General features: G+C 51.4%; 9 protein-coding genes across 9 annotated transcripts; 5 read left to right on the forward strand and 4 right to left on the reverse strand.

Moving 5' to 3' along the window:
* The first annotated feature begins 26 nt into the window (after nucleotides 1-26).
* BJY04DRAFT_184547 (uncharacterized protein) lies at nucleotides 27-1,224 on the forward strand. The gene is made up of 3 exons (XM_073710633.1): nucleotides 27-654; nucleotides 737-810; nucleotides 894-1,224. Exons 1-3 carry the CDS (start codon nucleotides 511-513, stop codon nucleotides 937-939), a joined length of 264 nt encoding a protein of 87 aa, XP_073573202.1. The 5' UTR covers nucleotides 27-510; the 3' UTR covers nucleotides 940-1,224.
* Nucleotides 1,224-2,954, reverse strand: BJY04DRAFT_184549 (putative C2H2 finger domain protein). The gene is made up of 2 exons (XM_073710634.1): nucleotides 2,392-2,954; nucleotides 1,224-2,297 (listed from the first exon to the last, which is right to left on the reverse strand). The coding sequence occupies exons 1-2, from the start codon at nucleotides 2,638-2,640 to the stop codon at nucleotides 1,317-1,319; spliced, it is 1,230 nt and encodes a 409-aa protein (XP_073573203.1). The 5' UTR covers nucleotides 2,641-2,954; the 3' UTR covers nucleotides 1,224-1,316.
* Nucleotides 2,955-3,927, reverse strand: cyn1 (putative cyanate hydratase). The gene is made up of 2 exons (XM_073710635.1): nucleotides 3,530-3,927; nucleotides 2,955-3,485 (listed from the first exon to the last, which is right to left on the reverse strand). Exons 1-2 carry the CDS (start codon nucleotides 3,548-3,550, stop codon nucleotides 3,024-3,026), a joined length of 483 nt encoding a protein of 160 aa, XP_073573204.1. The 5' UTR covers nucleotides 3,551-3,927; the 3' UTR covers nucleotides 2,955-3,023.
* A 1,329-nt stretch (nucleotides 3,928-5,256) lies between these two features.
* Nucleotides 5,257-5,791, forward strand: BJY04DRAFT_216211 (uncharacterized protein; the record flags this gene model as incomplete). Its single annotated transcript, XM_073715674.1, has 2 exons — nucleotides 5,257-5,647; nucleotides 5,712-5,791. The coding sequence occupies 2 exons, from the start codon at nucleotides 5,257-5,259 to the stop codon at nucleotides 5,789-5,791; spliced, it is 471 nt and encodes a 156-aa protein (XP_073573205.1).
* A 156-nt stretch (nucleotides 5,792-5,947) lies between these two features.
* On the reverse strand, nucleotides 5,948-11,760 carry BJY04DRAFT_216212 (putative DEAD/DEAH box helicase; the record flags this gene model as incomplete). The annotated part of the gene is made up of 4 exons (XM_073715675.1): nucleotides 5,948-9,077; nucleotides 9,127-10,970; nucleotides 11,031-11,679; nucleotides 11,732-11,760. 4 exons carry the CDS (start codon nucleotides 11,758-11,760, stop codon nucleotides 5,948-5,950), a joined length of 5,652 nt encoding a protein of 1,883 aa, XP_073573206.1.
* A 1,439-nt stretch (nucleotides 11,761-13,199) lies between these two features.
* On the forward strand, nucleotides 13,200-17,806 carry pld2 (putative phospholipase D (PLD)). The gene is made up of 5 exons (XM_073720013.1): nucleotides 13,200-13,521; nucleotides 13,572-13,941; nucleotides 13,990-14,133; nucleotides 14,183-16,515; nucleotides 16,715-17,806. The coding sequence occupies exons 1-5, from the start codon at nucleotides 13,297-13,299 to the stop codon at nucleotides 17,369-17,371; spliced, it is 3,729 nt and encodes a 1,242-aa protein (XP_073573207.1). The 5' UTR covers nucleotides 13,200-13,296; the 3' UTR covers nucleotides 17,372-17,806.
* Nucleotides 17,807-19,866: 2,060 nt separating this feature from the next.
* Nucleotides 19,867-22,663, reverse strand: BJY04DRAFT_216216 (kinase-like domain-containing protein; the record flags this gene model as incomplete). Its single annotated transcript, XM_073715676.1, has 3 exons — nucleotides 19,867-21,887; nucleotides 21,958-22,105; nucleotides 22,154-22,663. 3 exons carry the CDS (start codon nucleotides 22,661-22,663, stop codon nucleotides 19,867-19,869), a joined length of 2,679 nt encoding a protein of 892 aa, XP_073573208.1.
* A 156-nt stretch (nucleotides 22,664-22,819) lies between these two features.
* On the forward strand, nucleotides 22,820-24,631 carry BJY04DRAFT_184569 (uncharacterized protein). The gene is made up of 2 exons (XM_073710636.1): nucleotides 22,820-24,419; nucleotides 24,467-24,631. The coding sequence occupies exons 1-2, from the start codon at nucleotides 22,848-22,850 to the stop codon at nucleotides 24,497-24,499; spliced, it is 1,605 nt and encodes a 534-aa protein (XP_073573209.1). The 5' UTR covers nucleotides 22,820-22,847; the 3' UTR covers nucleotides 24,500-24,631.
* A 46-nt stretch (nucleotides 24,632-24,677) lies between these two features.
* BJY04DRAFT_184570 (DJ-1/PfpI family protein) lies at nucleotides 24,678-25,850 on the forward strand. The gene has a single exon (XM_073710637.1). It carries the CDS (start codon nucleotides 24,853-24,855, stop codon nucleotides 25,534-25,536), a length of 684 nt encoding a protein of 227 aa, XP_073573210.1. The 5' UTR covers nucleotides 24,678-24,852; the 3' UTR covers nucleotides 25,537-25,850.
* The last annotated feature ends 893 nt before the right edge of the window (nucleotides 25,851-26,743 follow it).

Consider the following 26,743-nt stretch of genomic DNA (forward strand, 5'->3'; position numbering starts at 1 on the left):
CACAAGCAATGCCAATGCCAATAGCAGGCTTAGCAGGCGATAGTACCGTCGTAAGTGGCTGCTAGTGCTCGACAGCGAAGATCGCACTAGACTAAGCCTGACTGACACTTCAGCCATCAGCAAATCACCCACCTTGTTACTTCGTAGTGGAGCACAAAAACCCGAGGCTTAGTTGACTCTTGAGCTTCAGCAGCGTGCCGTAACAGCCGTTTCACCCGCGTGGCTCAGTCGCCCAATTAATTTGTCTCTCCAATTCCATCTTGAAGAGTTCGGAGCGCGACTCCGTTTTGTCCTGAGGACCAGGTCGAGACTGAATCTGACTCTGGAATCTGACGGGGTATTTAACCACTCCTCACCCCGAGCTTTCTGGAATTTTTCTATTCTATTCCTCCATCTCGTGACCGTCATTCGTCCTACACCATATAACTACGCATATTATACCCTCCGACATCGACGTCCATCAAACTCTCCCGATCCTCACCACTTATCCACCTCATCAACCTATCCAAAATGGGCCTCTTCTCTTTCTTCACCTCCAAGGAGTCCTCCTCCAACCACAACCAAAACCCCACATTCGACCCCAACACCCTGACCATGGTGCAGCCATCCAGTCCTAACGCGCCTTCCACGGAGCAGGTCGTGAATGAGCAGCCTGTACGTCCAACCTACTCTTTCTCCCCTCTTCTTCTCCCGGAATATAAGAACGAATTGCTAATCTCACTCTGTGAACCAATAGACTCGGCAGGAAAACATGAGCACGGATAACGCGATGCAGCTGCGCGGTGGTGGCGGTGGGTTTTGCTGTGGATTGTGAGTTTCTTTCCTTTCCTTTCGTTTCCTTCTAGTCTTGATTTTTTTTTTCGGACGTGGCTAATGGGTTTGTGTTTGGGTAGGTGTGCGGGTATTGCGTGCTTCGAGTGCTGTGAGATTTGCTGTTAGATGACGGGAGGCCGATATCGAAGGTTGCGATACCGGAAGAGGGGCAGTGGTCTGGAGATTTGTTCGAGGATTCGAAAATGGAGATCCCTTTGACAGACCTCAATGAATGGTAGAATGGGACGCGGATGGATGTGGATTGAGACGGTTTAGATTGGAGATTGTTCGATATACCCTGCGTTGAGATTGCTGCCTTTTGCTATGCTATGCTACCTAGCCATGAAATACTATGCGAATATAATATGCTTGAAGACCCTTGACTGAAAGATGGAAAACAAAAAAAAAAAAGGGAACAAGGAAACAGGTAAGAAGAGAAGAAAACAATTTCACCGAACCTACTCCGGAAAGTCGCGAAATCACCGCATGCCCACTCCATTGGCCTACCAGCCAATCTTATCTAGATCCACGCCGACTTTCTTCGTCTTCGGCAAGACAACCTCTCCCGCCTCATACTTCAACGTGCCGTCCTCATTGTACCCGGTGATATGGACAAAGCCGCCGGTGAGCTCATCAACGATCTGTGCGTATAGGTTGCTCACGTCGACATCGCAACGAATAGTCGGCGCTTCGCAATGGGCAAGAAGCGCGGCGGTCGATTTGAAAGTCTTGAAGCACCCGGGGCACTGCATGCGACGGCCCTGGCTCTTCGAAATGATGTGCTGCTCGAATGCGCCCCTGACGGTGAACCGCTTAGAGCAGGGACACACGAACTCTCCGGTGAACGGGTCGATGAAGTTTGTAGGATTCCAGTCTTTCAGGAGTCCTGCGAGGATCTGGCCCGTGTTGGTGAATCCGACTGACATGGCGGAGCCAGAGGTGGAACCGGAGCCAGAGGTGGAGGTTGACTGGCCGGTGAAGGTGACTTCGGTCTCGACGACAGTGGGCTCGCGTGGCTCGCGGGCCTTGACTTTCCAGACGGTGTTTTCCTTGTTCCTGTCGCTAGGGGTGTTCGATTCGGTAATAGCCAGGGCTCCAACTTTGTCTTCAAGACTGGCGCCTCCGCCCTTGGATAGCTTCGGCCAGTAGATGTCGGCAGGATCAGGATTGTCGGGGTTCTCGACGCCAGCGCCAGGCTTAGGCTGGTTGGCCATGGCTAAACGGTTCTCCTCAGCCGGGCAGAGTAGGTCAACACCCCCGACTACCTCCTCGTCAGGGTCTTCGTTTGTGATCTGGGGTATATCTGGGTCTTCCGCGGCCTTGATGGCCTCCTTGCGCATCAGCTTCTTCGATTGTTCTCTAATCAGCATCTCGTTTGATATTTCCTTGCATTCCCCGTCTTCGATATGGCGCATATGCCCCGCCGCACTTCGAAATATGTTATTGCAGCCTATGCATGTAATGCTTTGGGAGGCACGGTGGAACTAGAGACACCACAGTTAGCCTCAATCAGCACAGAACAGAACCTCCTTCAATCCATTCCGTCTCTCTAAAACAGACAAGGGAAGTACCACTCACCTGGCGGATGTGGCCATCTCGACCACCCTCACTTCCAAACTCGATGCCACAGAGGGGACAGACGATGTGATCATCGGACTTTATCTTGTGGATCAGGAGATGTTCTTCTGATTCGAAGTCCAGATCGCATCTGCGGCAGTAATCGTGCTCGGGGTCGGCGTTTTTGTGTCTCCTCATTGCCTTCAAGTCGGGAAAGAAGAACTTGCAGTCTGGGAAGCTGCAGGGGATGCGGAAGGGAGCCTTCTCCATGGTGAGGATGGCGGTGGACTTTGGAGGAGAATGAGTCCTTGATCGAGCGGGAGAGATTTGGGGATGTCTGAATGAAGTTGAAGGAGTAGAAAGGACGGGTGGTTTTAACGGAGGGAAGCCGGGGAATATCCGGGAGCGAGAGAAGATGAGATATCTGACTGGTTGTTGAAAGAGAGAGAGAAAATAAAGGTAGATGAAACGAGAAAGCAGGTGAGAGAAAGAATGGCAGAGTTGAGGTAAGAGAAAGGGAGAAAGAGGAGGAAGAGTGTTGAAGTGAGGGAATCCGGGGGGAAATAAAGAGTCACCCCTCACTAAGTCATATTGTCTCATATCCAAAATAATTGATTCACTACCTGAGTCACAGTATCGTATTTTGAATCATCTTAGAATCTGGAAAAAGGCAGCCACTTCCCCCTCCACGTAATAACCGCCCACTGATTGCCCTGCTCATCCACCTCCTTTTCAACCTTGGTGCTAAAGCTAATCGCGCTCATAATTCCATCCCCAAACTTCTCATTTAGCACTGCCTTGTAAGCATACCCGTAGTTCTGCACAATCTCATACAAGCGATAGATCAGCGGCTCCTTCGGGGGCATTTCCACGCTCTTTCCACGGTCCGGGAAGCCCTCCAGCTGCGCCTTGAGGGTGTCATGGGGGATGTCGAGCAGTTCGGAGAGTTTCTGGATGTCCTCTGGAGAGGCCTTTGCTTGGCCGTAGAAGAGGGCGGCGGTTGCGACTTCGTTACGGCCGATGTGGGCGGCGATTTGTTCGAAGGAGAGCTGCTTAGTGGCTTTTGCGGAGAAGAGGGTGGCGGAAGAGGAGGGGAGGTTGGGGTGTTGGGTTGTCTGGTTTGTTAGGTAATGTTGGCTTGGAGGTAACAGGGACGTACATCAAGAGTTGCGAGAGACATAATGGCGATTGATCAATGGCAGGATCTTGAGGAGGAATTGATGATGGAAGAGGTGGGAGGGGTCGGTTTATAATGGTGGGATCATTTCCCCAACAGCAGTGCGGGGTATCTCCCCGCTGATGAGGGGTTGCAGATAAGACCCATTTTGGTTGATTTCATCTTGACTAACACTCTCCAGCATCGTGAATCCTGATACTTCTATGGTTAGGTAGCTAGCTCCTCAGGAGACCTTGACAGGGACAATCATGAAGCCAAGTCAAGTTGCAATGTCTTCTGTCCAACGCCATCGCATTCAAAACTCCACGCGGCTCGGAACGACAAAATTGGAGAATAGACGGGGAATATGTCAAGATGCAGCGATGGTATTGAGAAAAAAGGTACCTCTAGACGAAAAGCCTGACATCATGAGGTGCTAGATATATATCCCAGCTGGAGGCGCTCGGGGACAGAGACCAAACGCCGAACCCAGATCGGCAACCGTGCCCGCTCACCGAGCACGCCTTCAAGCGTCCAAAATGTTAAGTTGATGATAACGGCAACAATTCAGACCTGCAAGCTTTTTTTATGAGGAGAATTTGCGCCATAATGACTGTCCACCGGACCCGCTGCCACATCCACGTTGTCCCGTATAATCAATCCGTCGAAACATCCCCGACCGACATCTCGCATCGCCATATCACCGCAAAAGGTCCGCTTCTTCAATGTTTCGACCAGGAATTATGACATTATCGTGTGTGTCCCACCGATGGCCGAGTTGATAACCGAAGGCACACTCAGCCAGTTCAACGAGAAGGTCGGCGAGAGGGTCGACCAGGATGAGGAACTGGCTTCCATCGAAAGGATTAGATCGATGTTCCGGTGAGTGCGCCGCAGTCGAGTATTATCACGAAGCTTCTCGTCGCCGAGGGCGATAGTGTCACTGTTGACTAGGAGATAGTCGAGATTAAGTCTGGAGCTGGTAAGGGAGAAGGAAATTACGATCATGTCAAAAAAGGTTCGAGCGATCTGACCGAGTCTGGCTCGTCGCATCAAGATGGCTCTGCAGAAATAGCCACGCCTTCTTCCCCTTCCGCATCTCCCGCAGTGATACAACCAACATCTACGACGCCACCAATGCCGAAGCCGACGCTACAGACACCTCCGCCAAACAAGTCTACGCCCGAACCGCCCGCATATCCAGTCCCCGAGCTCGATCCTGCCCTTTATGGGTTCACAGCGCAGATATGGACACTCCATTCCCTTTAGCCTAGAACGCACTCTCTCATCTATTTACCAGAAACGACCAATATCCAACCCTCCGCAACGTCATCCATGTATGCGAAAAAGTTTACTGCAGCAGCATCGGGATGGAATCCTTGCACTTTGAAAAACTAGAAGAATGAACCTGGACCCGAGAGCATGTCGAACAGCAAACTCAACTTTCGCGCCCCAAGGTCGAAAAAAAAATAGATTCTGGCATCGCTACTTCGGGCAAGCACGTTCGAATCCTCCATCGCCACAAAATACCCTTAAGCCAAACGCTTTGGCCTCGAAGGCGCCGAATCCCAGCTCCCAGGTGTCAAAGCAATCATCACTAGGAGTGCAGATGCGGGAGTGAAGAACGTGGTGTTTGCTTGCTGCCACGGAGGTAAATTGAACATGCTTAACAATATCTCCGGTAAGTCGATGGAGGCGATTCTGTCGGAGCTCGAGGGGAGCCCGTCGAGATGTGCAATTCGGGCGATGTCAAGTTTCATCTAGGGTGGTGCGGCGAGATCGAGACAAATGGTGATAATGGAGGTGGGGTGAATGTCGCGATACTGCCAGATCCGAGTAATCTCGATCCTGTGGCACAGGGGATGGTGAGGGCGATACAGAAGATGCAATTGCAGCAGGAGCACGACGGCAGTAGGAAAACAATCATGGCTCTCAACACGCACACAGACGCCGCATTCTCCGGGCAGGGCATTGACTACGAGACCCTAGGCCTCTGGGCTTCACAACCGATCCTGCCTCTTCTCACTCCTCCCGCTACGTCTCCGACGTCGCAAAGAGTATCGCTGCGCCAGTATTCCACGTCAATGGCGACGACGTGGAGAGTGTGGTTCTTTATTAGCTGTAGACTATGGAGATAGTAGTTTGGTGGATGGATTACTGGATTACTGCTGATCTGTGGTTCTAGTTGCTTCAAAAAGGCGAGCAAACACCGTTCTTCAATTTAAGGTCAACGCAAGAGATGGTGGACAGAAGGAGATTGTTTAGAGCTTGACAGTTACCCGAAGACAGAAAGAAAGGAAAACAAAAGAAAACTCATGCTACAACAACATGGTTGTAGATTTGGGCCTGGGGAACCCTAGCTAACGGCATATTCATCGAAGTCGACAAGATACAAGTATGTGTCCAAGCGTATGTTCCCAATCATGCCCACATGGCCTTGAACTTCGCATCGAACTCCTCACGGAGCATTTCAAACGCAAGGAGAACCTGCGGAAGCCCTTCACCTTTCAGACCTGAGTGCGTATCATGCTCGTTCGAGGACGACGCGCCGCGTACTCTCTTCTGAGCATTCTCTTTCGCGGGGATATCATCCTCTGGCGCTGAAACCGAATCCTGATCGTCATCACTTAGATCGTCATCCCAGTTATCGGCAACCTCCGCTTTCTCACCCTTCGGAAGGCGACTGACAACCGGTTCATTGGATTGTCCTTTCTTGTCAGCTGGTGGGTTTGATACCTTAGTATTAGCAATCGTAGCATCGAATGGGCTCTCGTCCGAACCCTCCTCAAATACATCGCCAGCACCAACAGCTTCCAAGATATCAGGACCAACATCATTGCCAGGCGTAAGCTTCAAAAAGTTCCTGAAACTGGTCACGATAGTCGCAAGGACGAGTGAGAAGTCATTAAGCAGGAACCAGATATCGCCCTTGCGCACTTTGTTCTCAGCGACCAAAGCAGCAACGTTGCCGTGTTTGAAAAAGTCGTATAGATACGCATTCAGTGGAGTGGAGGTTTCCTCGGGTGCGACCTGGATATGGGGGATGACTGCCTGCTCGAGCCAGACGCCGCTCCGGACGGACTGGCAGAGTTCAGATATGGTGTTCCACTCGTCTTGATGACCGGAAAGGGCGACGAAGGAGGATGTCACTTGGGTTGGCTTTTGGAACTTGAACCGTTCGCCGATATCCTTAGCCGAGACGTTCCCTCCACACTTCAGGCGGGTTAAAGGAAGTGTGCAATCTGGCTCTGTGATATGTTGGTCAACAAAAGTGCTCACATACGCCGAATAGATGCCCAAGGTCTTGCTGTTATGGGATCTCAGAATGTTCGCTGCGCCTGTTGGCAATCCTGGTAATACAACCACTGATGTGGACTTGCTCCTGGCTTCGAACGACTCCAACACGTTGGGTCGCAGAAGAAGGCGACCAAACAGATGAGACAGAACTAACATCAAAGTCCACAGGGTCTCCTTTGGGTTCGTGCGAATTTCTTTGCAGAGTCCGTGAAAATAACCCCCGCTTAGTAGAGCGTGAAAAGCGAAGCTGGAGTTCTCAGTGTAATAGAGATGTGACACTGTTCCAGCAAAGTTCAAAGGCGCTCCATCTATGTCCAGCAACCAGTTGCGGCGAAGATACTCAATTGAGAATCGGAGATGATGAAGAACAGTGTGCTTCGACTCTGGCCCACCGAGACATATTCTAGGACACGAGAGGATAGAGTTGACTGCCTTTCTAGCGTATAGTGCACGGCTCGACTCGTGCAGCAGGGTGAACAGCCGTAGCACAAGACTGGTCGTGATTGGAAAGTGTCCCTTAAGATCAGGCAGTCTCGAGCTGATTAGTCGACAAACTTTGGAATGAGGCAGACATTGGAATACAACATTTCCGAGAAAGTCGAAGCCACGGCGACCTGCTCGACCAGCTGCCTGTCGAAAGTTGAGGGCCGTCAGGAACACCGAGTCGCCAGAAAAGACCACCGTCTTGCAAGGCATGTTGATACCCAAAGCCAGCGTTCCGGTGGCAATGACAACTCGCAGATAGCCCTTACGGAACAGTATCTCGCACACCTGGCGATACTTGCGATTCATACCCGAGTGGTGAACACCAATGCCACGCCTGAGAGCGAGAATCAGTCTTTCAGGAACCTCGCGTTGCCTCAGCTCCGACGCGTACGCGTCAAAGTCTGAGATTGCCAGTTTTCGATCGTCTGCAAAATGGAATCCAGGAATGGGATCATTTGGGTTGAAGGAAACCCACTGACTTGGGTCTATAGTGGTTGATTCCCGCCGAAGGTCCGCTCTTTCTGCCTTATCATCGTCCTCGTCACCGGTGCCTCCCCGTCTCTTTATCTTCTTTGTCTCCTTGACAGCCTTCTTCTGCTTCTGGTCCTTCTGGCGCTCTTGCCATTCTCTGAATTTCGCCATCTTCTTCTTCCATGCGCCATTGGTCGCTTTCCAATGGTCTTCCGAGGCCTCAAGCTGAGTTAAGAGTCGGTCGCAGATAGCCTCACAGTAGGATCTATCGTAGTTAAAAAGAATGGCCGGAAGAGCATCTTGCTCATGGAGTGAGCATATCAATGGGAGAGTTGTGTCGCGGATGCTACTCTTATTCACCACCATTGGTGTAGGATGCTCTTGAGATTCGTTCGAAACTTTAAGATGGTGGCCTTTGGCTGGGCTGATGCTGGACAATTCCTGAATGATGGCGCTGAACGGTGAGTCGCCTTTCTTCATCCAGCTCTTAAGCAACCTCTTCAGCCGAGCCCCCCATTCAAGCACATCACTTTTCCTGATAATGTCTGGTAAGAACTTGGTAGGATCCAAGCCTTCATCCACAGGAAAGCTCTCTGTTGCGTGCTTCTTCATTGCCTTCCAGAGCAAGAGACAATCACGAGGTTCCAGCGCAAGATCGTCCGGTAAGCCACGAGATCTATCAATCAAGGCTGCGACAGGATGTAGGAAAGTCATGTTCGCACTTTGATCCAAGCCAATCGAAGCCTTTCGGGGTGTTTTCGAGAGCCCATTGAAGGCAAACTCACCCGGGGCGTGATAAACAAATTTTCTCAGCTCCGAATACCGGCTGTGGTGCTGGATCATCTTCAGTTCAAGGCCGTTTGCCTTTTGTGTCATCCCCAACCATTGTTCAAACTCGGCAGGATTTCCCACGGTGGCAGAGAGGGCAATGATTGGGCAAGAGGCGAGGAGAAGCAGCTGTTCCCATACGACCCCGTCCTCTGCCTGACCAATGCAGTGCACCTCATCAAAGATAATTCGTTTGACGCGAGGGGACCAAGACCGTGCATTTCCTGGAGCAAGGAGCATTATCTGCAGAATATGGGGGACTGTGATCAGGATCTGGCAACCGGTTGGCTCATTGATACGATAATCTCGGGTGTGTATTGCCCAGACCGACTTTCCAGGGTTCTTGTAAGTCTTTGAAAATCTTGCTTGTACTTCGGCGGCAATCTGATTAACAAGTGCTTTTGTAGGGGCGACGTACACCAGCACGCCGTCATCGTCATCTTCCAGCACTTGTTTCATGGCGTAGAATCTGCACAGCATGTCAACGGACCTCTCACAACTGGTCAGGGCCAACTCACGATATGAATGTCTTTCCCGCACTAGTAGGGGCCACAACGAACAAACTACGTCCTGCGTCAATCTCGTCAAGGACTTCGCGCTGCCATTTATCTGGTTCAAAATCACTGACGCGGGGGTCGGCCGCGGAGCCCATGCTACGATCCAAGTAAGGCCCCGAGTGTATGAGTTGAAACTCGGTTGGCGATACTCCAACACTCAAGTCAGTCACAGTGATAGCATAGTCGGCGAACTCGAATGACAGCTTGCGGGAGCTTTGATACGGGATGTCAATACTGGGTAGACCAAGCGCTCTGAGGATACTACCAGCGCAAGATGCTATCTCGCGGGTGACTCCTGGTGCTTTGGCTAATTGCTGCATTGTATGCCAGATGAGCGCGACTATACCCATCGAGGAGTCCCGGTCCGCGGTGCTACACCTTTCTTTCCACGCAAGGACCAGGGTGTTTGCGATATAGGCTAGCACCTCCACTTCGGTCGCATCCTTCTTGTCCCTCGGCAGCTCTGTGAGGTATTTCTTGACACTGTTGTACCTGGAAAGATAATCATATTCTTTGTCAAATGTCGCAACCATGAGTTTCCAAGCAGCGAGATGCTTCTCAATGACGCGGTTCTGTTTCGACTGCCTTTGTGCTGCAACCTGGTCCCGGACGGATACCTCTTTGCGCTGGCCATGTTTGCCCCGTGTGCTATGACTGGCGCTGCCCGTTTTGTCTTCAATTTGCTTGGACTTATTGCTGGCTGATCCCCTCGGAAATACTGTTTCTGGGTCCAATGATCCGCCCACTGCATTTGTGAGGCTTGCGGCATACCTCAGAACATCAGTCATGAAAAATTGGTTGCGCCGGTACATACGCATCTTCTGCCACTCCGTCAGAGGAAGGCTTGGGCGAGCAGTAAGAAGCCTTCTATGGTTGTGCCAATGGCTCAGCTCCTGGAAGATGCGCGACATTTTGTTGCCTGGATCCCGCCCCGCGACGTAGTCTACTGTGACTGAAACCGGGGTGAGGTGTGCATCAATGATTGCGTTGTGAAACGGTAGGACGGAGTTCGCGGTTGTTCTGTCAACACCTAGGTATTTATTGGGCACCGGTTCAGTTTCTCTTTCTTTTCTAGCACCGTTGGAAGTCGCTAGAGGCGGGACTTGAATGCTGAACAAGTCCAAAACGAGAGATGCCAGCAATATGAATTTCTGTTGAACGGGGGGACTGCACAAATCCATCTTTTCGTCATCCCGCAGAGCTTTCAGTGCAGCGAGAAAGAGTCTTCCATCGATCATGTCACCCAAGTCACAACTACAAGGCATCTGAACGATGGTGTTGTGCCAGAACTTTGAGGTGAGAACATTCAGCAGCGATTTCGCATAGATGTCTAAAAAGACGTCGCCATAGCTACCACTCGATTTGGTTACAGCTCTATTGGAGAGTTGGCATTGGCTTAGTATGGCCGTGTGCACCAGCAATGCACTAGCACTCAAAAGATTGTCCGCGCTGGATACCAAATCTTTTGACATCCTTCCTATCGCTATCACAGTAGCCAGATCACGCTGTGTTATCTCGATCTTTTTTTTCTGGAATTTCGACACGATTCTGTCGAGTATACGACCGCTAGGCCCCTCATAATTGTCCAGCGCGTTGGACAGCGCCTTGTTCTCGGGAAATGTGAAGAGTATCTGAGAGTGTTCTTGGTTCTCAAATTTAATATTTTGCGGATCGACCGGGGACAGCGCGTTGCACGGAGTAGGGGAGGGGGTTGAGCCTTCGTGGAAGGATTCGCAAGTGTCATGTTGATACCCATGAGCGTCTCGTGCTTGGAAGGATGAGCCTTCGAGAATCATGGACAAAATCTGGAATGAGTCTCATTTCAGCATTACGGAAGAGTAGCGCACCCACGTGGTTCTAAATACCTTTGTGTCCCGGAATTCCACGCTGTTCAGTAGGGAAATATTATATCCATTGCAAACAAACCAGTGTATCATAGAACGAAGCTGGAATTTGGTTGAAAGCAAGTGTGCATGACTAGAGAACTCGCTGCCAGTCGACGATTTGTCACTCGCACCACCAGGTATCGCGTTGCCGGCTTGCTTCGTCGTCTCCGCTCTTTCCTCCAGGACCGACGATGTGCCATCATGGCACATCAGAAAGTATGCACCAACGGATTGTAAGTACTGTCTGAATTCGTTGCTTCGAAAAGTATCAAATCTCGTAACCTGAATGGAGGGCACAACGGCTGCAACGTTCTGGGAGAGATGCTGTATGATTGCCTCTCGAGCGAGGCGATATCTAGGCGAAATGTCCTGACAGACGTTCTCTGGGACGCAAACGTGGTCATGGTCCGAGAAGAAAACGACGTGAAACACCGCCTTTCTACAACGAAGCTGGTCCAGGAACTTCTCTACGAGAAAGGTCGCGTGTAGCAGCTGGAGGCCATGCGTGAAGTCGAGGGATGGGTCCGAGAAGCATTGTAGAAGAAGAGAGTCGCCATCAAGGAGAAAGAGGTCATCTCCAGCGTAGTCTCCGACAAGATCTAGCGTACGAGAGTGAAGGCCGTCAAACCTGCGGCAAAGTACAACGTCAGTTTGGAACAAATATGGCCTAGGACAACTACCATTTCATGAGTTGCTGATGTTCTGCCATAGTAATTCGACGTATAGTTTCTTGCGAGAGGTAAAGCAGGAAACGTCAGGGAGTTGGGAAGACTGTGAGGGATGGAGTTGAGGGTGAAGCGATAGCAAGAGGGGAATGCAGGTGAGGAGGCTGTTGTGTTTGTCTGCCCTGTTGTCAGCCTTGGGCAGGCTGTCTCTGCACCCTCCCACCAACACCATCCAACTTTGAAGTACAGCTCTCATTTCTGATACCGACTGATTGGATAAATTACGAAGATTGCATACAATCCTTGGTCATCAGAATGTCCAAACACTTCGATCGATGGATCCATGGCATTTGCGGCACCTTGATGAGGAAGGAACCCGGTATCACGTGTCTGTTCGTGGGACGTCCACACCCACCACGCAAGAGCAGTCCGATTTCACCGGCTCAAGAAGCTAGGTACGAGGAACTCATGCCTGGCATGTCGAGTTCGCGCCCACTGGATCGAAACTACATCTTGCTTTTGCGATCAATATCCAGCCTCGAGCCCGCCATTTTTCCGTTGGCGGTGAATCATCCCTTCTACCGGGTTTGGATGGCATCCCATTCTTTGTCTTACAATATCATCGCGAAGAGACTAAACATCTGGAAGACATGCCGTGGGTTATCTTAAGAGAAGATGAGCTTTTTGTCATGATACCGATTTGTGCTGCTGTCGCTGTCGCTTATGAAAGCGGACAGTCTGAACGTCACGGATATTTGGCTGCATCAAAGACGGTACCTGATACAACGCCTTCTTAGTTATACCTAGTTATCATAAGACTAACAACGGCAGCAATGAGAAGTTCAGAGACCAACCATATTCATCGCCTACGATACTACCAATATATATTCCCACGCATCGAGCCGAGCAGTATGCGACGTGTCCGTACTAACGATGAATACAACATCAATGGTGCACTAGAATGACGTGAATGAGTTGATGCATATCTCAGCCGCATTATGATCATGTCTCGTGCTGCCTAGAGTCAAGTTAAACAGCGTCAGGTTTCGCTCTCGCTCCACGACCAGCTCAGCCACAATTGCCCCACGGTCTTGATCGGATGCGCATGGAACATTTGAGGATCTAGCCGAGAAAGGTTAGGACGAGTGTGGCTTAGCCGTTCAGCTCCGGCACGCGGTGTTAGGCTGCCACGTACCTGGGAATCAACACTCGCAGTGTCCGCGAAAATGATTGCAAGCGGGCCATTCAGGAAGCAGTTGTGCCGTAGGGCTTCGGTATCCGCGCGTTTTGGGTGCATTAGCGGAATAGTCGGACATTTTAGTTGGCCTGTTTCTGCTGGGATGCGGCGAGCTAGGAAGGATGGCGGGGCAGCTGGCGTTGGATAAGACCGAGATGAGCTGACCCGCCTTCCCCCCTCATCATCATCATCATCATCTCGGCGATCCATTTTTCTCCTTTTGACCTTGCAATTCCATCCGATTGCTTAAGAGGAGCTGATCCTCCCATCTTGACCATTTTTCTCTCAATTTCGTGTTCCCTCTGGTTCTCGCTTGCCGACAACAGAACGACCCCGCACCATCATGTCCTACCAAGGCCATAACCAGGATGACCTGGCCTATGGGAAGTACCAAGGACAGGATTCCGATCGCGCGAGTGGAGGCGATAGTGCAAGGAGTTTTGTTGGAGACACCTTTAGCATGCTGAAGAGCAAGTACAAGCAACATCAAGGCGCTCAGTCGGGAGGTCAGGCACCTGGCTCGCAAAACCAAGCGCCGTCTCAGAGCTATAACCCGAGCGGATACGGCGTGAGTTGGAAATGGCGACGGGCATGTGAACGGAGGCTGACAATTTGCAGGGCCAGAACCCCGGACAGAGCTACCCGTCATACAACAACCCCGGGCCGAACCAAAGTTCGGCCAACCCAGACTACCAGGGGAAACCGCCGAAGCAGGATAAAATGTCGGGTCTGTTTGGGAAATTCCAGGCCGTCGCTGCGGACTTTGGGGGCGAGGTCGCTCAGCGTCTGGGAACCGCCATCGATCCGCAAGGATATGCAGAGTACGGAGCCAAGCCGCAGTCGCAGTCGCAGTCGCAGCACAGATTTGGTAGCTTTGCGCCCGACCGTTCCGGAAATGATGTGCAGTGGTATGTCGATGGAGCGTCCTACTTTTATGCTGTTTCCAGGGCGCTAGAGACGGCGAGAGAATCTATCTGGATTTTAGACTGTAAGCATCTCGGCGATATGACTTACTGCGACTAACCGACCGGTCTAGGGTGGCTATCGCCTGAGCTGTACCTGCGACGACCACCCGCAAAGAATGAGCAATACCGACTGGATAGACTGTTGCACGCTGCGGCGCAGCGCGGTGTGAAGGTGAATATTATTGTATACAAGGAGGTCACACAAGCCTTGACTCGTACGTCTTTTGGGGATAATGCTGGTGGGAATCTTGCTAATCTGCGCAGTCTCCTCGCACCACACAAAACACCACCTGGAAGACCTCCACCAGAACATTGCTGTCTTCCGCCACCCGGACCATCTTCCAGACCGTCAAGGCTTAACAGCTTCGATTACCTCCTCACTCTCGAACCTGTCCCTAGACGCATTGAAGCTTGGGCAGATGTCAGTGGATGCCATGAAAGGTGTCTATGGTATCCACGAAGGAATCATCCTCTACTGGGCTCACCATGAGAAGCTCTGCCTTATTGATGGAGCTGTTGCGTTCATGGGCGGGTTAGACCTGTGCTACGGACGCTGGGATACCCATCAGCATTCGCTCGCCGATGTCCACGACAACCCTGCCGATCAAGTGTTTACCGGGCAGGAGTACAATAACGCTCGTGTTCTCGACTTCACTGACGTCGCGCATCCTGAGCAAAACAAGCTTGACCGGACACAGACTTCGCGTATGGGTTGGTCTGACGTTGCAGTGAGCTTCCATGGCCCCTCGGTAGAGGACCTTCGGCGCATGTTCGTGGAGCGGTGGAACTTCCTTTATGACGACAAATATCATTCCCGTAACAACCCTAGGTTTGCGAAGCTCTCACTTCATGGACAACCCCAGCAGCAGCAATCGAACCAGCCCCAGCAGGGTCACCAACAGACTTCTTATGCGCCGGGTCAGCAGCCGGGCCAGCAATCATACACACCATCCCCGCAGCCTGGTCAATCTCAGCCTAGCTGGTCTCAACAACAGCCTGGGCAACAACCAAGCCAGCAGTCGTACTCGCCGGCCCCACAGGCTGCTCAGTCATCTCAGCCTAGCTGGTCCCAGCAACAGCCGGGGCAGCACCATGATCAACATCAACCTGGCCAACAGTCGTACTCGCCTGCTCCCCAGGCTGGTGCTTTGTCATCTCAACCAAGTTGGTCCCAGCAGCAGCCAGCTAGTACCCAGCAGTCATATCAGCCCGCTGAGCAGCAAATTGGCCAGCATTCGTACTCCCCTGCCCCGCAAACGGCACAGTCGACTCAACCTAGCTGGTCTCAGCAGCAGCCTGCATACGCGAGCCAACAACCCGGTCAGCAGTCATACACTCCTTCGCCACAGCCCCCTACACAATCTTCCCAACCAAGTCAAACAAGCCCGCATTCTCCTTATGAGCTGGGCTCTCATTCTGGCCAGCAGTCGTACTCGCATGGTGCCAGCCAATCCCCCCAGCCCAACTGGAATCAGCAACAAGCCTCGTACCAGCATGGCCAGCAGTCACATTCCGGGACCCCACAGCCACCGACCCAGTCGCCAGGCTACACACCTCAATCTTTCCCGCCTCCCCCACCTGGACCTGCACCAGGCCAGGCTGGCAGTCAAGCTCAATCACCATACTTCCCACCCCCGCCCACACAGCAGACTCAAGATCCGTCATATTCCAGCTCGCGCGGTGCTTCGGACTACTACGGCGACGAATATGGTGACCGGGAAAGGGCCTCCAGCACCAAGCCGGGGTACGGAGGTAGCGGTGGATCAGGGCATGGGTCTAGCTTCGTTCCGAAGCGTTTCCGCGAGAATTTCGATTCACTTCGTGGTGAACTTGCCGGCCAAATTCATCAGTATCAGGATCGCTTCACACATGGTGCTCTAGGACGGCCCCAACAGCGTGGGAATATGTCCTGCCAGATCCTGCGTAGCTGTGGGAAATGGAGCAACGGCACTTCGACCGAGCACTCGATTGCCGACGCGTACTGCGAGATCATCCGCAACAGTGAGCACTTTGTGTATATCGAAAATCAGTTCTTCATCACCGCTACTGGCGATAAACAGAAACCCGTGAAGAACCAGATTGGTGCGGCTATTGTTGAGCGTATTCTCCGCGCTGCTCGTGCGGGCCAGAAGTACAAAATCATCATCGTTATTCCAAGCGTGCCCTGCTTTGCAGGAGACTTGGGTGATGAGGCTGCCCTCGGCACTCGAGCCATCATGGAGTTCCAGTACAACTCCATCAACCGAGGGGGCAACAGTATCATGGAGCTGATTGCCAAGGAGGGGTACAACCCAATGGAGTACATCCGGTTCTACAACCTCCGCAACTACGACCGTATCAAGTATAGTGCCCCCAAAGCAGCGTTCCAGAGTCCAGGATTCGGACCAGATCATCGCCCTGCCTTTGACACGTCCGCCTCGTACCAGAGCTACTCCTCCCAGCCCCCAGCCGGCACCGCGACTGGAACTAAGCAGTGGGACAGCGTTAGCGCTTGTTACATGCTGAACGGTCCAGATCTTCGTAATATTCCTTGGGAAGGCCCAGCGGAGGCTGAAATTAACGCGTTTGTGACCGAGGAACTCTATGTTCATTCTAAGGTAAGAGTTCTGCAGCCAGTCCCATCCCTCTGGAATCTAGGTAAAACGACTCTTCAGCGTGGCCTTTGGCATTACATGCGGTACTGCTTGGGTAATTTTACCTGCCTTGCCGCGCGTAAGATAGAAGCCGTGGAGACAACTCTTTATCTGCAGGCCGGAGACTGTGTTCAAATATTGTTCTAACGAGGCTCAATGATAGGTTATGATTGCCGACGACCGCATCGTTATCTGTGGATCCGCCAACATCAACGACCGTTCTCAGCTTGGAGACCACGACTCCGAGATTGCTGTTCTCATTGAAGACCGAACCCCTGTTCCCTCCAAGATGAACGGACAGCCATGGACAGCCAGTCGTTTCGCCTCCTCGCTTCGACGCCACCTATTCCGCAAGCATCTCGGCCTTCTGCCCATGCAGGACTACGAACACATTCACGACCAGTTTGACTTTGACGCCCCTGAAAGTCAAATTGTGGCTGATCCGTTGGCGGACACCTTCCTCAGCCTGTGGAACACTCGGGCTCATACGAATACTGAAGTATACCGCGAGCTCTTCCACTCCGTTCCCGACGACACGGTGCGGAACTGGAGCACGTACAAGGAGTTTTACGGCTACTACTTCAAAAACGCCGACAAGCAGGCGTTTGGGGAGAAATTCGAAGGCCCGCCTGCCCCGTACAAGTATGGTCACGTAGTGTCGGAGAAGTTCCCGGGCCCAGACGGCGTAACCAGAGTCAAAGAGCGACTCAGTCAGGTGAAGGGTACATTGGTGGAGATGCCGCTAATGTTCCTGTGCGAGGAGGATGTGGCTGAATCGGGGTTGACGCTTAACGAATTGACAGAACCACTCTATACTTAGCTTTGGATAGCGTGCTCTTTGTTGGGTTTGGAACTGCGGCACTTGTCTTTGTTAATGCGACTTGACGTTCTTGGCCTCAAGCTGAGATTGTTCTTCTACAACAATGTGTACTTCCCGCCTTCTAATTGGTCAATTGCCACACTACTACCTCTTGAGTTAACTCGAGTATACTCGCCTCTCCATATCATCTTTGTTCTGCAAGACCTCGAGTCGATCGTTCCCCCGGGCATGTGGCGCGAAGCCTTTAACGTTGCCCCAGGAACAGCGACAGCCAAGTCCGCTGAAGCACGAGCAACGATTGTCTCATTGGACCCTCGTCAAGAACAATATGAAGCATCCAACCGCTCCGTCTGCATTCAATCTGCTCGGAAGAATACCACATGGCCCAAACACGTGTGATTGTTCTTCGTGTCTCTCGCTTGCTCCGTCCTCTCCGCCGGATTGGGTCTCTCACTCCTCGCTATCCAGACCCTCTTTCACCCACCATCTAACCTCCTCCAGATGAAGTATAAGAACCTCCCAACAACCTCCCCCAATGCTCTGCTTTTCTTCATCAGCTCAAACTATCACTTCAATCAAGCTCCATAACAATCCTTTGCTACCCGCAAATCCCCAATCAATCAACATGTCTCCCGTCTACACTCCCGTCTCCAAGAGTACGCCTGCACCCTCACTTTCTTCTTCAATGCCAATGCCACTGCAGTACTAACATCTCCTTCTCGCACAGTCTCCCCCGGCTCCGGCTGCGTGGTTATGTAAATAACCCCGGGAAGCACCGCGTCTCGCCCCTCCGAATCCCCCGTTCTCGTCAAAATGAACCCAACCAACGCACGCACTCGAGAATTGTTATAACATCCTTCGATGACCACCAGCAGTCCACTCTCCAATCGCAACATGACACGCGAGTCGCTTTCACACCCTCAATCCAAAAAAAGGACAAAAAAAACAATCTCAAAAAAACGACGCTAAATATATATACCGGCTCGAGACAAACAAACTATATCTTACGACATCCGACTGTCTTTTATGATAATCTGTCGACTCGACTTGTTGGGACTCTCTCCTTTGCTTCGCTTCTCTTCTCCGTAGTGCTGCGGCTCTGCGCCGGATGAACCAAACCAGCGGACGACTCTCATACCTCGATCGAAACAACCACCCACCATGTCCGACTTATCATCCTCCTGATCAACCGATCCATCCATCTACGAATACCTGTTGGAATCCTGAGTCAGAATCACCGTTTGGCTATTTCACCTTCATTTTTCAATTCTCTCGAGCAAGCGATTGGAGAGCTGTGTCTGCTTTCTGTTTCTGTCCTTCTTCTGGTGGGAAGGTGCTTGGTTGCGGCCTGGGGGGTTTCTGGAGGCCGTCATGTTTTTCTACCTAACCCTACACATTTTTATCCTTCTCTTCTTCGGCTGTACCTAGCTTAGGGCAATTTCACTATACTAGGGATTGCTTGAGATATAGGTTTCTAGGTAGCTGGGAATGGTATTTTTCTGGGCATGGGTTGGAATTTGAGTATCTTTGTTTCCTCTCAGTTTCTTGGTACGCTGTAAGACTCGATCAATAGGTTGCTCCAGATACTAGAGCTGTTCTGTTGAAATGGACAGCGATGACCGTGTGATTTCCAGACCCTGCTCACGAGATAGTATAGTACTTGCTGTAGGATTGCAAATGGACACCGCTGCCTCGAGCTAGCCTGTGGGGTGTCAAACTGACCCCCACTATTGTGTATCCGATGCCGACAACGCAGAGGAGTGGATTGTATATGTACTTATCTCAATCTCGTTATCGGCCTAGGGCACAGAGGGCTGGGAGCGGAGGATCATTCCCTGAGTTACTGCGGAGAACCGGAAGTTGTCTGACCCTGGTGGTACTTTTCTCCTTGAAAGTCCTCTACGGAGGCACGCTGTGAGATCTTCGGGCAATCTCCTTCCCCACGGATGACTAGGCACTGTGCCCTCCCTCCTCGAGAAGTTGAGTCGACCCATGATTTCATTGGACCCCCCCATCTCTATCCTGCCATATGTTCGACAGATCGTCTGACGCCTTCCTGATCGCTGTCAGGATTGTCTCTGTGTTCTTCACCTGCTGTCACAGAATTCCTGTGTCTTCCTCAAGATATCTTTGCCAGTGCACCGTTGCCCCTCTGCAGCTCGATTAGACTGTCCTTTGGGCCTCATTGGAAGGCTATCAGGCGACTTTCATCACCTACGCTGCGAACCATGGAGGGATAGGACAGGGGTGAAGGACCGGATGGCGAAGTAGATAAAAGAGCTGGGAAGTGCAGTTCGAACTCTGTAGATAGGTCATATTTCAGTGTATTTGTATGACAAGATGCCTCGAGCATAAGGAACTTGGACTGTGAGTATTAGTTAATTCGGTCACAGCTACGCGCACTGGCCGGGAGGTGTACGTACCCCAATATACATTTCTGGGAAGTAGAGGACTAAAGGACGCATCCACGTGAGTATGCAGGGATCGAGCACACATCAAGGGGATTTAGTATCCTTCGCAAAGGGTCCTAAAAGTGTCTTTTGGGTCTTATCCGCAAAGTCCTGGTGTTGCTGGCGACTGCGACATTTACTAATCCACCACCGAGACCCAACAACATCCTGATGCTCCGGTCCAAAAGCCTTCAGTCCATCCTCATATGCTCTTTTAAAATGCTCTTTCGCATCGCTGTATCTCTTTTGGCCATACATAGCCAGGCCGATGCGCCGTAGGGCGGACAAGGTACTCCTGTCAAGCGGACCAAAGGCCTCGACCCGTAACTGGTAAAGTTCCTGAAGAAACCTTTCTGCTTCATTATGTTGGCCCTGTTGTTGGAGGCAGTGCGCAAGTTTGCTTAAGCTTCTGCGGCCTATATTCGATTTTTGTCCGGAAAGTTTCTGTTTCTCTTCATAGACGGCTCTGTACATAGGCCCCGCCTCTTCAAACTTTCCTTGTCCAGATAAACACATTGCAAGGCAGTACAAAGATTCGATAGCATCGGGACTTGACGGCCCAGAGAGCCTTATCCGTCGTTTGTATAAGTCTCGGTATTGTGTTTCGGCCTCCTCGTAATGTTGCTGCCGGTAGTAGCAATCGGCCAGTGCGTTACGAGCTCCGAGCGTGTCCTCATGCATAGAACCGAAGAGCTTCTCGGTCCCCGCACATAGCTCTATGAGGAGCTCTCCGGATCTACTATATTTCTCTTGCCCAGAATTAGAGTCCACGAGATTGCGTAAGGTATCGAGAGTAAGATCGTCCGACCCACCCAAAGCATTGTTGCTCCTTTCATAGCAAAGTTGCAACAATTGGGTTGCCTTGTGGTAGTGCTTCTGCTCCAGCATGCAGCGCCCATATGAACACAAAGCCTTCAGGGTCTTCTGTGCTGAAGGCCCTTGAACATGCGTAAGCCCTTCATATGTGCGACGCAATGTGTCAGCTGCCTCTTCGTATGCGCCTTGGCGAAGTTTGGACTCTCCAAGGCCTAGCAAACACTCCAGAGCCGTTAGGCTTAGGGACGTAGATGAATGGCCATATCCGTCGTAGGCAACCTGAAATAGTTCAGCCGCATCTTCATAGCGCTCTAGCGCGAATCGAGCACCGGCCAAACGAAAAGTAGAATACAGGGTTGCAGAATGAGTAGGCCCGAGGCCATGTTTTCTAAGGTCGACTGCCTCTTCGTAGAGTTGCTCTGCTTCGAGCCACTTCTGCTGTTCCTGGAAGACTTTGCCAAGGTGATCATATATATCGATTGTGTATTTATGGAGACCCCCGAATTGCTCCTTCCCCACTGAGCATAAAGGCTGGAACACGTCTTCTGCTTCGGAGAACTTATCCTGGTGAAACAAGACTCTACCCAGGCTGGCGAGAATACTGAGGGTATGTTCATGGTAACTACCAAGTAGCCTATTGCTCTCCGCATAGGATTTTCGGAGTAGGTTCTCAGCTTCTGAAAACTGGTTTTCATCCATCAGCTGAGTGATACGCGCCCTGTCCGAGTTGAGGGATTCTGGAATTTCCAGTGTGTTTGCTGTGATTGCGCCATCTTCCGGGGTTATTTCTTCGGTCTCTAGGCGTTCGCTCCAACGGGAGCTAACGTCATTTGCCGCGACATCTTTGGTTGTGGTAATGCCGGATGTAATGTAGGGGTTGTCAGATCTAGGCGGTGGCGGATGTAGAATCCTGGTTGACGTGTTTATGTCACTCCAAGCCAAAGAATATACCAAAGGCTTAAGAGACAGATTAGAGATGTCCGGTAAGCAATCCGAATCGTTGCGCAAGGGGCTTTGACCAGACGGTTGTTGAACGTTCGCACGTTCCTTAATCCAGACATGCTGCAAAGCGATGTCGGCACGCGGGCGATCATTCGCGACAGTAGCCAAGAGTGACCTGACGAAATCCTGACCCTCATGACTCGTCTTCTGAGTAAAGGAGGCTACACCTGGAAATTTGCCCAACCGGACGTACGATGACAAGTCGCGAAGTTCTGGAAAAGGTAATGACCGAGTGAGGATATAGTGGGCTATCACACCCAGCAGCCCATATATCCACCATATGTGTGTATGATAAGCCTGCCGTAGTGGTTGTAGTACCATTGAGCGTTTGCTCCAGCATCTCCGGTGCAAGGTACCCCGGAGCCCCTGCCAGAGTCGAGGTAGTTCCGCCTTGTACGCGTTTGCTGACCCCAAAGTCACCAATCTTGACCCACCACTCTGGACCCGCGTGTACCACAAAGATGTTCTGTTACTCGTTAGAATATCCATCAAGTGGGTGCACAGATTGGCTTACGGCTGGTTTCAAATCCCGGTGGACGAATCCATTGTTGTGAAGATGTTCGAGACCCTCTAATATCTGGCACGCAATCTGGCTAGCTTGAGCCTCAGGTAGTGGTTGTGTAAGGTGTTTTTCCAGATCGCCTTGTTGAAAGTATTCCATGGCGATGTAAATGGATCTCGTGTCTTCAAACCACCCAAGCAGGGTGACGAAGAGGCCGGCATATTTTGGTTGCGAGAACTTGACCATTGCCTCCAACTCGCGGGTGTAATCAATTTTGCGAGAAGAATGCGATAGCTTTGGAATGGACTTGATGGCGCGTAATCTCGCTTTGCTATCGTCTATGCATTTCTCACGCCAGACTGTGCCAAAACCTCCACTCGCGATGAAAGCATCCCGAGTCCATCTCTCCTGCCGCACTTCGCGTCTCACTCGCCGGGAATCGACAACACGATGCACGACACAATCGGGGTGGAACTGCACTTCTAACTTTGCATCCTGTACCAAGTCCTCAAGCGTAGCCATCACTGTTGCTCAAGGGGCGTCGCATGTTTGATGATAAGATGGAGAGAGTGAAATGCAAATGCAAAGAGGGGCGATTGTCAAGAGCGAATCAGGTGACTCGTGTTGGCGCCGACGAGGCTGAGGCTGAGCGATCCATCATCCATTCCAACCAACCTTCAACCATCAAATTAAGTTGATTATCCCAATGTCTGGAGTCGAACTCGCCCTGGGCCTGATCGGTGCCGCCGATGTCTGCTTTCGCGCCGGCCGCACCCTGGTCGAGACCTACAAGGCCATCCAGATCGCCGACACCGACGTGAGCGAAAAGGTGGTTACCATCGAGGCGATCTGGATCAAAATATCGTTTCAGCTCGGTTTCTTGCAGAGAATCTGGGACTCGCTGGATCAAAGTTATCGAGATCTCCAGGAGGCCATCCTGCCAATTCTCCACCGGAAACTGGAAGCTGCGATCCTGCACATCAGCAAAGCGCAGAAAAAGTATAGACCGGATGGAGAAATTCTGCGCGGTCTTCTTCCTCGGTCGAAATACGTCGTTTTTGTGAAGGGGTCTCTTGAACAGGCGATCCGGGAGTTGAGAGACTGGCAGGGCACATTTGATTCTACCTGGTACTTGATGACAACGTACCTCACTGGGCACCTCGACAACGACCTCAATAAAGTACAAACCGACACCATATTAGCTTTACAAGCGGACGCACGCGGGTCCAACGCTGGATTGGCCCTGGGCTTGCCAGATATGGTCGGGCTCCGACAAACCTCTGCCAGTCTTCGAGCGGCAATCCAAGAACCTACAGAGAAGCAGAAGATGGGAGTGTTCCTTCCACCGGACCGTCTTCTAGCTGCCCAGTGTTCGACTCTGCCTTTCTCGACGACACAGCTCATTCAGGATCTGGGACCGACCTTGCCATCCTGTATTTTGGACTCTGCCGAGTGCGCCCCAGATACCGATAGCAATATACTGACCAAGGATGTTCGGACTCTGGCCTCCCGTCTACAAACGGTCCCGCCGCTCGAATTCCACCTCCTTAACTGCTTTGGCGTGGTGAGGATGAAAGACCCTGTCACGCAGATGGTCAAATCATTCAATTTTATCTTCCGTATTCCACAGGGCCTCACAAATCCTAAAAGTCTAAGGGAACACCTTCTTTTCTTAACCAAAGAGTACTCGCTTACCTCAAAGGTTCGTCTCGCAAAGCAGCTCGCAAGAGCCGTCAGCTTTGTTCACACTCTCGGTTTCGTACACAAAAATATCCGCCCCGAAACAATCATGATATTTGAGGATAGTACGCGACCTGAGTCTAAAACGCTGTTCCTCACGGGGTTCAAATTCTTTCGCATGGAGGATGGGAGAACTTTACTTAGAGGAGACGCCGCATGGGAGACCAACCTTTATCGGCACCCGGCTCGTCAGTGGCTCCGACCGGAGGCAGATTATAAAATGCAACACGATATATATAGCCTCGGGGTATGTCTGTTGGAGATAGGCCTGGGCAGTTCGTTTGTGAACTATACGGGTCATGACGTTTCTTCAGACCAGAGGACTGAGTATCACTCTGGCTTGTTTGATCTCCAGTGCATCAAATCGCGTCTATGCGATTTGGCGGAACAGAATCTGCCACAGAAGATGGGGGAGATATACACCCGCATTGTACTGAACTGCCTTACCTGCACGGATGCAGACAATGAAGATTTTAGAGATGGGACCCAGTTTCAGGATCAAGATGGCGTTCTCGTTGGGGTGGCGTATATAGAGAAGGTCAGTTAATACCTGCTGTTCTATGAATTCTACGCTAACTCGCACAGATCCTTCTCCAGCTGGATACAATATCTATATGACAGAATATATATGAAGTGTCTGGAAAGTCTTTTTTTGTTATTCTAATATAAGCATCTGTTGTACAAACTTATCTACCATTAACTCTGGTTTTCGGCGTACTCTGAACACACAACGGCCTGACATCGCTCCAACATCTATAATTAAGCCCTTTACCCATTTAGTAGCAATAGCCTATCTGCAGCCTCGAGTCAGGCCATCATCCAAGCAAGGTTAGTGCTGACACCACGGTCCTTCAAGTGACTCACCACTGTCCCCACAGTACCATCCCATCTATTAACAAAACACCTTCTGCCTCCAGCTCCAACAACCTCAACCTGCACTCAACCCAGTGAAAGAGGAAGACCAACCCAAAATGCACTACGCCATCCTCCTCTTCCCGGGCTTCGAAGCCCTCGACGCCTTCGGCCCGCTAGAGATCCTAAACGTCCTCTCCGAGAAAACCCAAATCGACCTCTCAATCCTCCACACCTCTCTCGACCCCGTCTCAACCCACTCTCCAGACCCAGCCTCCCACGTCCTGGGTTCCCGCGTCACGCAAGAGATCCTCCCAACAGGGACATTTACCGATTTCCTCACACCAGACCACATCCCCAACGAATCCTCAACGTCCAAAATCAAGCGCAAGATAGACGTTCTGGTTGTTCCTGGCGGCGCGGGGACAAGGTTTCCAGCCGTCATAGACCTAGTCATTGACTTTGTGAGAGAGCTTTACCCACATGTGCAATACGTCCTTTCCGTCTGCAATGGCGCTGGCGTCCTTGCGCGAGCCGGGGTCCTAGATGGGAAGCGGGCGACTACGACTAAGATGCTTTGGGAGTCTACGATTGCGCTGCGGCCCGAGGTGAACTGGGTTAGGGAGGCGAGGTGGGTTGTGGATGGGAATGTGTGGAGTTCGTCGGGGGTGAGTGCGGGGATTGATGCTACGTTGGCGTTTGTGGGGGCTGTTTATGGGAAGGAGGTGGCGAGGGGGATTGCGAGGGAGATTGAGTTTGTTTGGGATGAGCAGGATGATGGGAGGGTAGATCCGTTTGCGTAGGGGGGATGGTGCTGAGGACTCTGTGTATGCAGGTTATGGTTATGTGAAATGCGCTGGAGAGGCCGCTTGGTGATCTTTGGGGACAGGGCATCGATATTGTTTGACTTGATTACTCCCCTCCATGTATGAAAAATAGTCTAGAGCTCGTGGAATGTGTACATATTGAACTTCGTACAGATCTATCCTCCGTGGCCCCGGCAGCATTGTCTCCTTTCCCAATGCAGTGTCAAGACGCTGTAACTAGTATAAGCCTGCACAAGCTTCGTATTCTGGCCACCCGACCATATTACGTTCAGTTCCTATCAATCACTCGCCGCTATACGAGCTTGAACGACCCCCTTCCGTATTTCATCTGGTATAGAGCGTACTTGGCACTAAGCCAGTTCCTTCAATACGAAACTTGCAGAAGGCACGCGAGCTAGACTCCGCACCTTGCTGCCAGAATCCCCCGCATTCCAATATAGGCGTTAGGTGTTAGGGCTGGACGGGGCAAAAGTGATACGACGCGGGGGCGCCACCGTCCATATGGATGCAATGTCTCGCATACTCGGACCGGACGTCCGCGTTGCCTTTGACCCCAATGAGGTCCTCGATGTGGTGTAGGCGAGAACAAGAAACCGAGGGAAAGATATAAGAACTGCCTTACTCCCTGGCCAGAACACCTCATCAACAGCAACCCCCATCTCAACTACCATTTCAAAAGACCAAGACCTATCAACCGCCCAAAATGAGACTCGCATCTCTCTTAACCATTGCCTTTGCGGCCGTGACTCTCGCCTCTCCAATCGCCGAACCCGAGGCCGAGGTTAGCCTCGTGAAAAGTAAGGCATTGCCCGCTGTCACGATAACTGCTGAGTCTAAAATAACCCTAATTTAGGGAGCTGCAAAAGCGACTGCGAGAGCTTGGCCACTCGGTCTTGCACCAAGAGCTGCAATGGCAATGGCTCTTGCCATATTGCATGCTATCCGGCTGTGTATAATGCTTGCCTGAGGGACTACTGTTAGGGCTTGATTGTCTAGTCGTGCCTGGCGTGTGATGCACGGGGAGGTTTGACTGGATTTGAATCCCGCCGGGGGTGTAACAGATGTGGTGAATGGGAGATCATGTGCTTAGTTGATTTCTGGACTGGATATCGAGTGTGGTCAGTCCTTATAGGTGATGTCGAATTGGAATGGAGCTGTTGTGCATTTACCAATACGGTAGACA

This window comes from Aspergillus karnatakaensis, assembly GCF_047715665.1.
Source record: "Aspergillus karnatakaensis strain CBS 102800 unplaced genomic scaffold BJY04scaffold_14, whole genome shotgun sequence".
NCBI classification, from domain to species: Eukaryota; Fungi; Ascomycota; class Eurotiomycetes; order Eurotiales; family Aspergillaceae; genus Aspergillus; species Aspergillus karnatakaensis.

Excerpts from the sequence above, each read along its gene's own strand:
- BJY04DRAFT_184547 (XM_073710633.1), top strand. The coding sequence starts at position 511 with ATGGGCCTCTTCTCTTTCTTCACCTCCAAGGAGTCCTCCTCCAACCAC. Across the intron at positions 655-736 it reads AGGTCGTGAATGAGCAGCCT|ACTCGGCAGGAAAACATGAG; the intron begins GTACGTCCAACC and ends GTGAACCAATAG. Across the intron at positions 811-893 it reads GGTGGGTTTTGCTGTGGATT|GTGTGCGGGTATTGCGTGCT; the intron begins GTGAGTTTCTTT and ends GTGTTTGGGTAG.
- BJY04DRAFT_184549 (XM_073710634.1), bottom strand. The coding sequence starts at position 2,640 with ATGGAGAAGGCTCCCTTCCGCATCCCCTGCAGCTTCCCAGACTGCAAG. Across the intron at positions 2,298-2,391 it reads GAGATGGCCACATCCGCCAG|TTCCACCGTGCCTCCCAAAG; the intron begins GTGAGTGGTACT and ends TGGTGTCTCTAG.
- cyn1 (XM_073710635.1), bottom strand. The coding sequence starts at position 3,550 with ATGTCTCTCGCAACTCTTGAT. Across the intron at positions 3,486-3,529 it reads TGTCTCTCGCAACTCTTGAT|ACAACCCAACACCCCAACCT; the intron begins GTACGTCCCTGT and ends CTAACAAACCAG.
- pld2 (XM_073720013.1), top strand. The coding sequence starts at position 13,297 with ATGTCCTACCAAGGCCATAACCAGGATGACCTGGCCTATGGGAAGTAC. Across the intron at positions 13,522-13,571 it reads ATAACCCGAGCGGATACGGC|GGCCAGAACCCCGGACAGAG; the intron begins GTGAGTTGGAAA and ends GACAATTTGCAG. Across the intron at positions 16,516-16,714 it reads AACTCTATGTTCATTCTAAG|GTTATGATTGCCGACGACCG; the intron begins GTAAGAGTTCTG and ends GCTCAATGATAG.
- BJY04DRAFT_184569 (XM_073710636.1), top strand. The coding sequence starts at position 22,848 with ATGTCTGGAGTCGAACTCGCCCTGGGCCTGATCGGTGCCGCCGATGTC. Across the intron at positions 24,420-24,466 it reads GGGTGGCGTATATAGAGAAG|ATCCTTCTCCAGCTGGATAC; the intron begins GTCAGTTAATAC and ends TAACTCGCACAG.
- BJY04DRAFT_184570 (XM_073710637.1), top strand. The coding sequence starts at position 24,853 with ATGCACTACGCCATCCTCCTCTTCCCGGGCTTCGAAGCCCTCGACGCC.